A 12,653-nucleotide genomic window follows, 5' to 3' on the forward strand; every position below is an offset into this window, starting at 1 on the left:
TAATTTCAGTTAGTTAACATATGGTGTTATGATACTTTCAGGTGTACAATATAGTGATTCAGCACTTCCATACATCACCCTGTGCTCATCACAGGTGCCCTCCTTAATCCCCATCACCTATTTAACCTATCCCCCGACCTACCTGCCTTCTGGTAACCATCGGTTTGTTCTTTATAATTAAGATTTTTCTTAATTTGTCTCTCTCTGTCTCTTTCCCCCCCCCTTTGTTAATTTGTTTTATTTCTTAAATTCCACAGTGTGAAACCATATGGTATTTGTCTTTCTCTGACTGGCTTATTTCACTTAGCATTATACTCTCTAGCTCCATCCATGTTGTTGCAAATGGCAGGATTCATCCTTTTTTATGGCTAATATTCTGTTGTACCACATCTTTATCCAGTCATCAATTGATGGATCCTTGGGCTTCCAAATCTTGGCTACTGTAAATGCTGCTACAGATATACGGGTGCATGTATCCCTTTGAATTAGAGTTTTTGTATTCTTTGGGTAAATACCCAGTAGTGTGATTACTGAATTATATGGTAGTTCTAATTTTAACTTTTTGAGGAAACTCCATACAGTTCTCCAAAGTGGCTGCTCCAGTCTATATTCCCACCATTAGTGCATGAGCGTTCATTTTTCAGCACATCCTCACCATTAGCTGTTGTTTCCTGTGTTGTTTATTTTAGCCATTCTGACAGGTGTCAAGTGATATCTTATTGTTGTTTTGATTTGCATTTCCCTGATAGTCAGTGATGATGAACATCTTTTCATGTGTCTGTTGGCCATCTGTATGTCTTCTATGGAAAATGTCTGTTCACTTCTCCTCATTTTTAATTGGATTATTTGTTCTTTGTGTGTCGGGTTTTGTAAGTTTTTTATATATTTTGGATACTAACCCTTTATCAGATATGTCATTTGCAAATATCATCCCCCATTCTGTAGGTTTCCTTTTAGCTTTGTTGATTGTTTTCTTTGCTGTGAAGAAGCTTTTTATTTTGATGTAGTTCCAATAGTTTATTTCTGCTTTTGTTTCCCTGGTGTCAGGAGACATGTCTAGAAAAAAGTTTCTATGGAGAAGGTCAAAGAAGTTACTGGCTGTGTTCTCTGCTAGGATTTTTATGGTTTCAGGCTTCACGTTTAGGTCTTTAATTCATTTTGAATTTATTTTTGTGTATGGTGTAAGAAAGTGGTCCAGTTTCTTTTTTTGCATGTTGCTGTCCAGTTTTCTCAACACCATTTGTTGAAGAGACTGTCGTTTTCCCACTGGATATTCTCTCCTGCTTTGTCAGAATTAATTGACCATATAGTTGTGGGTTTATTTCTATTCTGTTCTATTGACCTATGTGTCTATTTTTGTGCCAGTACCATCCTGTTTTGATTAGTATAGTTTTGTAATATAACTGGCAGTCTAGTATTATGATGCCTCCAGGTTTGTTTTTCTTTTTCAAGATTATTTTGGCTATTTGGGGTCTTTTTTGGTTCCATATAAATTTTAGGATTGTTTGTTATAGCTCTGTGAAAAATGCTGGTGGTATTTTGGTATGGATTGCATTAAACATGTAAATTGCTTTGGGTAGTAGCAATATTTTAACAATATTTGTTCTTCCAATTCATGAACACGAAATGTCTTTCCATGTCTTTGTGTCATCTTCAATGTCTTTCATCAGCATTTTATAACTTTCAGAGTCCAGATCTTTCACCTCTTTAGCCAGCTTTATTCCTAGATCTTACTTTCAGTGGAATTGTTGCTGCTTAAACAATTTTAGTTTGTGTCATTTCTCCCTGCCCTAGCTTGTTCACTGTTGATGAGATACCACATTGCTTGTCCTAGTCTCCTGACGGGAGGGACCCTCCTCACTGCTCCCCATGCTCACTTCCAGTACTAAGATACAAGGACACACACACACACACACACACACACACACACACACCACATACACACAGTTTTTTACTTCTTACTAATACCCTATGGTTCATTTAAAATAATATTTCCTCTGATTATTTAGGGTAACAACTTTTGCATCCTCTAATCTCTTGGAGCAGCGAATAATATCTGAATTTCTCATTTAGTACCATGTCATACTTGTCTAGCGTTTTATATGCTAATCTTGTCACCTACATATAATCTCCTCGAATCCAGTATGATTCTTATAGTTTGTTAAATCTCCCAGAGTAAAAAAAATAATGTGGTCAACTTAGGCACAAAACTCTTTCTGAATATACATGATTATTAGTCACATCCTTTGCAACCTGTTCTGGCTTATCATTTTGTTCCATTCTATCCCCTGCCATCTTCAAGTACAGCACTAAGACTATTTTGTTGTACTTATTTGCATTATATATTTCTTGAAGGCAGGAACCATGTCTTATTCATCTTAGAATCTTTGGTACATACCCCAACGCCTGGCACATCAGAGGATTTAAGTAAAATGTTTGCTGAGCCAAAGAATGAGTGATAGACGTGGGTGGTAAAAAAGATAAGAGGAGGATGTGATGAATGTAAAATGAAATGTTCAGAGGATATTTACTGCAGAAGGGGGGACCTATATTAGATTTTGAAGAATATGAGACATAAGTATGAGAAAAGAGAAGGTGAACTAGAGTTGTCTTTGAAATTTTATAGTGAATATATTTAATCTCAATATTTTTTTCAACAACACTTCTCACTGTTCATGGAATAATATTTTGGAGAAAAATGGAACATTTTAATTCTTTATTCATAGCGATAGTTCCAGCAAATCTGCAGCCATCTGGCCTATAGGCCAGCAGGGTTCTCATCCCTGAATTTTCATGTAGAGCTGGTGAGACTGAACTTCTTGCCCTCACTGTCTGGGCTTCGACCTTGCAGGGAGGTTCACAGGGGAGGTAAGGACTAGCAAAGTCTCACAGACCACGGGCAAGTATATGTCACCCCTAGACTGCCCCCTGCTGAACTTGCTGCCCACTGTGTGAGGCGTGACCCTGCCCATCCTGGGGAAAGAGGGCAGCGTTTCCTGACTTCAGCACCAAGTGTTGGCTCAAAGACTTTGGAGTGATTGCAATGTTACCTTTTTTGGAACACCTGAGTGCCTCGCTTGAGTGTCCCACTCTGGCTCAGGTCATGATCTCATGGTGTGTAGATTAGAGGCCCATGTTGGTCTCTGTGCTGATAGCCCAGAGTGTGGAGCTTGCTTGGATTCTGTCACTCTCTCTCTAGCCCTCCCGACTCGTGCGCACACTTGCACGCACTCTCAAAAATAAATAAAATGCTAAATTTTTTTATTTTAATTTTATTTCCCCAATGTTTTATTTATCTTTGAGAGAGAGAGACAGCATGAGCAGGGGAGGGTCAGAGAAAGAGAGAGACACAGAATCTGAAGACAGGCTCCAGGTTCTGAGCTGTCAGTACAGAGCCCGACGCAGGGCTCGAACCCAAGAACCACGAGATCATGACCTGAGCCGAAGCCTGAGGCTCAACCGACTGAGCCACCCGGGTGCCCCTAAATTTTTTTTAAATGTCCCCCCTTTCTGATAACCAACAATTAATCCTGTAACATATCCTCTCCTCCTGCATTCTTCTTACACAAAGAGAGCAGGGGCCAGTGCTTCTCTTTGCCTGTGAGCACTGTTTCTATTTTTCCTCATTTGACATGCAGGATTTAGATCATTTTGATATTTATCTGACCTATTTATGCTGGCCATGCCTGGAAGCAAAATTTCTACCCTTAGTGTCAGCATAAGATTATACTTTGGTGGAGAAGGAGCTTGATTGATTTAGATGATTGATTGAATGATAGGTTTATGCATTCATTTATTCTAATGCTTGAGGAGTACTTGCTATATATGCAGTTCTGTTAGGTGCTGGGATTAAAGGACCCCTGCCCTCCTGGAGTTTATAACTAAGATGCTCTTTATAATTCTTCTCAACTTATTCTAGTTTTCAATCTGTTTTCCCCCCTCAGTCCCGAGAAGCAGTGAGAATGCGGAATAGAACAGTCACGGACTCTTAATTGGAGTGATAAAAATGCAGCACTAATAATACGAAATGGCCAGTTCATCCATTTCTCTTTTCTTGTTTTATGAATAAAACAAAAACAGGCATGTGACAGGCTAGATTAACTCTCAGAATTCTTACTGTTGTAGGCATCATGGTGTCATTGAGGAATGTGTCACCAAGAGTGAGAAGGAAGGGTCCGAGCGAGACATTGGCGACATCTGTGGAAATTAAAAACATAACAGGCACAAGAATGAGATTGGAGAAGTTTACATAAGAACATGGTCAAAATTTCATATACTCTTTCTGTCATTCTGGAATGTACAATGTGGGGTGCACTCTTAACTCACGTAATATTACATAAATATGTTTCTGAGAAAAATACAACTCATACTTTTGGTCCCAGTTGAATTCTCCATTCTTCTCATCTGGGACCCAAGTTTGGTGCTATTCTAGATATAGTTCAGTTAAATCATTTGCCAATGAGACCTGGTTAATTTTTCCTTTTGTGACTATATAGAGGATGCAAGACAGATATTTATTTGTTTGAAAATATTGGTGATGATTGTCTCCAAGTTGTATGATAATGGGTGATTTCACTTTACCTTTATAATTTTCTAAATTTTCCAAGTTTTATATAATGGATCTAAATGATATGTTTAGAAATATCAGTTATTTTTAAGAAAGCATATTATAAATTTTGCCAACTTTAATTAAGGACTGTTTTTAAATAATATACTTTAATGATAATTTTTCCCCTCCCTCTCTTTGATGATACTTTGAATTAAGGTTTAGGAACAAGTGAATGAGGAGGTCTAAACTTACCTGCAGAAAACACAGGGGTTTCACCAGGCTCTCCTAATATCTCCTCTGTAGACATTTCATCTTTTCTATTAGCACAGTAGAAAAGAGAGAAGAGGTGGTGAAAAGGAGCTTGATAACAATATTGGAAACATGTTTACTTTTCCTATACTCATAGACTTAAAATTAGAGGAAAATCCTTTAAAACTGGGTTTGCTTATTTTTTTTTCATTAAAGAAGTAATCTTCAAATATATTTCCATGGAAGAAAAATTCAAACAATCCCTGAAAGTGGTTATGTTTGGCTCTAGGACTTTGCCATAAACATTTTTCATGTGGTCCTAGGGAGCGTTTTCATTGTGGGCAAAACTGGTCTTTGGGGCTTGATGTTTTATAGTCTCATTGTGCTTATACTGTGTCCTTGACATCAAAGATAATTACATGACATGATCCATGACTGAATAGTCTTGCTAAAATCTCAGATCCTCAAACCTGCAAATCCAGGGAATCCTTAAGTTTATCTACTAGAGTAACTCTTGTGGTTATAGCAATTGGAGAAGGAGAGATTTCTGGAAAATGTGAATGTGTTAAATCACATTCAGGACACAACCGTTGCCTGCAGAGTTGTGAGTAGGTTTGCAGGCTATGCAGTGGCAGTCTGGAAAATATATAAGGGCAAATCCAAGGGCATGGTTATAAAGCTGTCTGCATATGATTTTGGCTCATTCTAGCAAGCTCTATGTAAAAAGGAATAGCAGTAGTGATATCTTTTCAAGCTCACTGAAAGATTTATTACTATCAGCTATTAGGTCTTAATAGCTTGTGTCTATGTGAGTACCATATAGTCATAGTTGACCAATATATTCAATCCAATTTTCTGTGGCTCATGTTGATGGGAATATCCAAAGGGAATGGATAGGTGCTCTGCTGTTATAGGACATCTAGATTGGCTGTAGACAATGAGACCATCTACATATTTCTAATATACCCATTTCTGCCAAAGTGCTAATAGGGGTGGTATACAAATTACTATCCATTGGCCTGGCACAGACTCTAACTAGTCAGAATAGATGTAAACATGTTGGACTATACTGGTGCACACAGGCTAAATATAAATTCAGACTGTTTTGGAATTAGGTATTCTTGTTCCTTTCGGCTGGTATTGTGCTATGTGCTTAAGAAATAGTTTTTATGGCTATCATATTTATAAAGATCTCATATCAAACATTAGAGCATTTGTGACTTAGGCAATTTTCTTTTTTTTCCATTTTCTAGGTCTTTGTCTATAGTAAAATTTTTCCTACTATTATAACTTCGGTATCCTTGTCTTACCTTGCTGTAAAAAAGAAAACAACCAAGAAGTGCTGCCTATTGCATTAGTTACAAGTCAACAGCCCACTTTGTGCAAGACCCTGTGTCAGATGTTATTTCCTTATCCTCTGCCACTGGGTATGACTCTGCCACAGCAACGGCAATCCAGACCATCACTCAAAAGCTATAATTTAGGAAGCGGGGACATTGGATTCTTCCACTGGCTTTTATTGTAAAGTCATTTATAACTGGCAGATTTATGGGCTACTCAGATGAGAACATTTTCTGTTTTGTCTTCCTGGAAAGGTTGAAAATAAGAAACAGCTTTCTTGCGTCCTTTCTTTCTTAACAACTTGGTAATCATAGCTAATGTACAGTGTTCGTCTCTTGCTCCTTAGCAATTTTCTCTAGCAATGTTGGTAGACATAGGAATGGAAAAAATTTAATGTTTAAATTAATGTTTATTTATTTTGAGAGAGAGAGTAGGGGTGAGGAGGAGAGAGAGGAGAGAAAGAATCCCAAGCAGGCTCCATGCTGTCAGTGCAAGGCCCAATGCAGGGCTCAATCCCACAAATTGTGAGATCATGACCTGAGCTGAAGCCAAGAGTCGGATGCTCAACTGACTGAGCCACCTAGGCACTTCAGTAGCATCCTATATTCAAACAAGAAGAATGAATAGCTCTGTCTTGTGAACAACATTAATACCCTAGTACTAAGATTTTCTCAATCACATTATTTCTTCTCGTATCAATTTAAAAAAATTAAATTTTTATTCTTTATTTAAAAAATTTTTAACATTTATTTATTATTAAGAGACAGAAAGAGACAGGCATAGGAGCAGAAACAGGAGGAGACACAGAATCTGAAGCAGGCTCCAGGCTCTGAGCTGTCAGCACAGAGTCCTACATGGGGCTCAGACTCACAAACCGCGAGATCATGACTTGAGCTGAAGTTGGATGCTTAACCGACAGAGGCACACAGGTGCCCTTCAACTTGTTAACATTCCTAAAGAGTGGCTCAGTAGACATACCAATAAACAAAATATATGAGGACTTTGTTCAGGTCTGTGGTAGTGGGTGGAGAGACATAAAACAGTCCTGCCCTTGAGGAGTTCAAACTCTTACAGGAAAATAGGGTAAAGCAAGAAAATGTTAAATAAAAATGTAAGTGTCAAGGGGCATCTGGGTGCTTAGTTGGTTAGGTGTCCAACTTTGGCTCAGGTCATGATCTCACGGTTCCATGGTTTTGAGCCCTGCATCAGGCTGTGTGTTGACTTTCAGAGCCTGGAGCCTCTTTCAGATTCTGCATCTTCTTCTCTCTCTGCCCTTTCCCTGCTTATGCTCTCTTTCTCCCTCAAAAATAAATAAACATTAAATAAATGTAAGTGCCAAAAACAGTGCAAAATTTGAGGCAGGCTTCAAAAATATTGTAGGCTCAAATAGGCTGTTAAGACATCATGGAGTCCATGGGGGACTGACTCCACTAGGAGCTTGAAAGGAGAGTAGGATTTGGTAGGTAATGTGGAAAAGGCAGGTTCTGGGCAAGAGGGAAAGGCTAGGGGCCAGAGTCTGGGATGAGTAGGGTGTGGTCTGTGTGCAGTGAGGAAAGGCGGAAGCCGCGGTGGGATCGTAGGTAATGGAGGCAAAGGTGGAAAGGTCAGGGAGTGAAATGCCTCAATTGATTAGTTTGAGCTCTGCTTCTGTGGAGGTCCTGGCAAGAAACAGATGGCTCCCTCACTGCGGGGGTAATTGAGCAAAATTTAAAAAAGAGATTCCTTGCTAAGTTGTGGGAAGAGCATAAGAGCAATCATATGGCCAAGTGCAATACCCCAGGGCTGGTAACAGTGGGGTGCTCAAAACACCCCTAGTTCAGGAGGGGTGAGAAGATGGGCTGGTTACCATGAACCAGAGACAGAGAGGGCTCTGTGGAAAGGCTGCCTGACAGAAGCTGAGATGAAGCTGAAGGGGGCTAACAGCCCTTGAAAACTTAGCAGGTTGGCAGTTGAGGGGAGGTGATAAATTCTCTCACCTCATTCTGTCCTCTCCCTCTGATATCCTGCTCCCCACCGACTAGTCCTACCCAGGAGTCAAGGCAAGTGATGTGAGTGATTCTATCCTCTCCACTCAGCCTTCTGTGCAGAGAGCATGAGAGTGATCGGTGGGCAGAGGATATTCAGAAGGGTAAGAGGAAGATGTACTAATCTTTTGGAAGTCACTGAACAGTGCTCACTGTAAGAGGAGGAATTTTTCAGACTTATTAATCCAGCAGCCATTATGCAAGTTAAAGAAGGGAAGAGGTTAGAGGCAGGGAAATCCGTTAGGGAGATCAGATATGACATTTTTCACAGTGTAAATGAGTAAGGTCCTGGAAGAGGTTGTTGGCAAAGGGAATAGAAATGAAGGAACAAATGTGAAAAGCATTATAAAGGATGGTCAGTAATTTATACAGCCAAATTTGTGTCTCTCTTAGTATTATCTTCAGATTTAGATTTCTAAATGTTATAAAATGTATGTGAATTATATTTAGAGTTTGTCTCTCTTCTTTAATCATTTTATCTAATGTACTGTTCCTTGCCTTTTAAAAATTTTTGATTTTCTGATTTGATATTCAGTTCTTGTTGAGAGTATAGCTCAGTGCTTCAGTAATTTAGTTTGAGAAATACTAATGCTTTCCAGAATACCAAATAAGACTTCAAAATTCAGGTTGTTCTCTGATTGTATTAGTATTCCCTGATGTAACTAATAGCTTATCATAAATTTAAAAATAAAACTATTTTTAAATATTTATTTATTTTTGAGAGAAAGCAAGACAGAGAGCATGCAATCGGGGGGGGGGTGTGGGGTGCAGCAAAGAGAGAGAGGAAGACATAGAATCTGAAGCAGGCTCCAGACTCTGAGCTGTCAGCACAGAGCTCCACATGAAGCTAGAACTCATGTGCCATGAGATCATGACCTGTGCCGAAGTCAGAGCCACCCAAGTGCCCCCAAATCAAACTATTTTAATTGCTCTTTATCCTGTAAGTGAAAACACACTTTAGATACTTGGCACATAGTAGTGAATCCATTTTATCTGCAAACATAGTGCCAACACCTATCTCAATCTTTAGAGTCTATCCATTTCCCCTTTAGATACTCATTTACCTTCAGTTCAATATATGCATAATTTTCTGTTAGAATAACCTACACAGATCTCCATGGCTGACATAGTATCATAGCTCAGTCTTACTCCATTATATGATTTTCAAAAGTCAAAAGCATGCAGCACTCTATTTTGGGTACTTACCTCTCAGGGAAGTGTCTCTGTTTTATTCTCTGCAGAAAGATAAAAAGTAATTTTATCAGGAGAAAATGTCAACTGAAGAGCTAAAGTCTATTTTCATTCCCTTTAACTTCACTTCAACCAGGCTGTACAATGCTATTTTGCAAGAAAAACATTCTTGCTGGCCTTATCAGGTATCTCTAAGCATTTCTTCAACTAACCTTTATGCAGGAAACCAATTGGAAAGGAGCAGAGGCTGGAGGACGGGGAGCTATCCAGGCAGTGTTCCAAATGTACAGCATTTAGGCTCACCTGCTGAAGAAGTTCCAGGTGCTCCTGGGAGTTGCTGAAATTTTGTCCAATGTCAAAGAGGCAGAAGGTCGCCTGCTGGCAGATGCTGACCCAGTGCTGGTATTCCCCTGGGTCAGGGATGCGGTCCAGAAAGATCCGATATGCTTCCCACACTGCTTCCTGACACACTGCAATGCAGTACCATTCATTAGGAGCAGCAAATGGCCGCATTCTAAGGCGATCCCTGTTTCCCAGACCAAGCTTAATCTTTGAACGTGGAGTATTCTTTTATGGCTTGTGTGGATATGCTAATTTATAGGGCATAGAAATTAAGTCATTTAACAAATATTTACCGAGTCCCTATATGTGTTATGGAGAAAAATAAAAGAAGGAAGCTAGGAAATAGAGTATGTGTGTGTGTGTGGTTGTAGTTTAAACCAGGACAGCTGAGGAAGAAGGCCTCGCTATAAAGGAGACTTCTGAGCAGTCTGGAGAAGGTCTCAAGGCTGCCGAATGCTTTGAGCATTGAGAGAACAGTAGAGAGGGCAATGTGGCCAGAGCAAGGATGAGAGTCAAAGAAGATGAAGACAGAGAGATGTGGTGAGGGGAGCAGGGACGGCAGGGCTTTGTGGACCAGTAACCTTCAAACTGGGGCATAGGTACCTGGCTATATTTAAAGACTTTCCAAGCTATAAACAGATGCACAATTTAAAGAGAATCAATTCTTAGGTCTCAGTTTTTCCTATCATGCTTTCCTGAAGTCGGTCTGCCTAAGGATACATCTTTTCTTTTCCCTTTTCCCTTCAGTCAGCATTCCTTGGTCCCCATCTTACTGTGGCACAGCACCTCTCGGTTGCAACAAAAGGAAAAATGTGAAATAATAGTCTTGAGGTTAAGAAAGCCAGTGAGCTGAGTTGAGCATGTTTTTGCAGCACGGTGGTTTCTGATTCTTTGCTTTCAACACATTATAAGTCTTAATGGAATTGACAGCTGACAAGCCATTAAAAATAATGACAGATCATGATGTGATTGTTAGCATATAATGCCAAAGGAACTTAAAGAATAAAGATATTACTATAACAAAACTCCATCTATTTCCATCTACTTATTTTACATAACAAGTTTTCTCAGCATTTAAGTAAAACTAAGTAAAAGAATAGAGATAAAACTGATGCTAAATCCTGTCTCATTTTAGCAACATGTAATATGAATAATGAGTAATAGTACATGAACTAATAGAGGAACACCACCAAAGTGACTCCATCTCACCAGAGGCTGAAGCTAATGAAGCTTCAGCAATAGGCCCTTCATTTAAACTGGTCTCTTCCCAAGTCTTCTAATTTTGTATTTATAAACATTATTATTCACAGAAACCATTATCTGATCTTATGTCTGCCAAGGCAAATTTACTTAATTTTTTTGGTTAAATTTGTATCTCTTTGGGGGCAACTGAGTAGCTCAGTCAGTTAAATGTCTGACTCTTGGTTTAGGCTCAGGTCATGATCCCATGTTTGTGAGATCAAGCCCTGCATCAGGCTCTGCACTGATGGCACAGAGCCTGCATGGGATTCTCTCTCTCCCTCTCTCTTTTCCTCCCCAACTCACGCTCACTATCTCTCTCTCTCGAAATAAATAAGCTTATAAAAGGCCTTAAAAATTTGTATCTATTTGTTTTAATCAATTATATATTAAGAGTAATTATAAATGCAACTGAATCCAAAAGAAATTTCTTTGGACACATAAAGCCTACAGTAACAGGAAATAAATAAAATCTGTAATTTAAATTTATATACATATTTTTGTTACTAAGAAGTACATTAGAATAGCAATAACAGATGTTCAAGCATAAGATAGATTACATTAAGATAAGACTGAAGTGGGGAGTGGAGCAGAAAGGTAAGTGTGTGGATAAAAAGGATCCAAGTAGCATTTCCTACTGTTAAGAAGAGTACATAAAGGCATGTACTTGTTGAGTATTTGATGGTAGTATTGAGTGGCTATGGATGCATACAAATGCTCTAGTTTTTGTTTTATTTTCAGTATCAATATTTATAACTCAACAAAAGTAACATCTTATCCAATTATTTAAACATACGATGGAAAGTTTTGGATGTTAATTGAAATGCATGCAAAGAGGTACATCGTTTAAAAATTATTTTAGAGGATTATGTGAGGGAAAAATAGTTAGATGACATCTGTCATAAGCAATTATAATATATTGATTTCACCTCAGGAGGAATGGGGATCAGTGGGAGGCTTTAGGGCAGGAGCTGACATCATCTGACTTTCTAAAGAAATTCTGCCTGCCTACTGAGAAAAGGAACTGAGGAAAGGAAGAAAGTGAGAGAAGACCAGTTTGGAGACTCTTACTCCTATGCCTTATCCCCCTTCACTCCCCATTTTTATTATGTCTGGGGTTTTCTTGACTTTCTGTTTTAAGAGGCAAAGAGAATTCCAGACCCAAAGCAGCTTAGGTTATTTACCAGCAGCAACCTCACCAGAACCCAAAAGGCCAGGAATAGGTGCAGTCCCCACTGACCCAAATGTGCCACTGAGTTTTCCACATCTGGAGAAGTAACAGGGGTCAGTACACCTGGAGAACAAGCCAACAGCCTCGCCAGGAGAACCCATGTTTGTGAATGTTTCTTTCTCCTGCTAGGCAAGGATCAGAGGGTCGTAATGCTTTTCCCAATACCAGCCATCATGCAGTATTTTGATCTTCACCTCTACTCAAGAATCTACACACCATACAAAAAGGAAACAACACTTGAATAGTTTGAGACTTACCCAAACCTTAAGAGTTATGTGTCTAGTCCAAGCAAACCAGTTGCCCTTGCTACCCTTCTCATCTATTTACTCCACACTCTCTTTTGGAGGTGTTATTTTGACCTTCAGTCTCTACCCAGTGCACCTGCTAATTTAGTTGAAAACACATTTAAGTGCCAGAGATACAGGATTTCCATGTATATAAAATCAACTAGTGCTGCCTTTTAGGTCTTAGTGTGGGTGACTTTCTC

At 39.1% G+C, this 12,653-nt stretch overlaps 1 protein-coding gene across 1 annotated transcript in view; it reads right to left on the bottom strand.

The window, feature by feature from the left end:
- The window catches only part of IMPG1 (interphotoreceptor matrix proteoglycan 1), a 127,084-nt gene that overhangs the window by 86,398 nt on the left and 28,033 nt on the right, over positions 1–12,653 (bottom strand). The window contains 4 exon segments of the mRNA XM_029945371.1: positions 4,118–4,197; positions 4,802–4,866; positions 9,370–9,398; positions 9,658–9,824. Of these exon segments, the coding sequence (XP_029801231.1) occupies positions 4,118–4,197; positions 4,802–4,866; positions 9,370–9,398; positions 9,658–9,824 (341 nt within the window).

This window comes from Suricata suricatta, chromosome 7 (genome assembly GCF_006229205.1).
Source record: "Suricata suricatta isolate VVHF042 chromosome 7, meerkat_22Aug2017_6uvM2_HiC, whole genome shotgun sequence".
NCBI classification, from domain to species: domain Eukaryota; kingdom Metazoa; phylum Chordata; class Mammalia; order Carnivora; family Herpestidae; genus Suricata; species Suricata suricatta.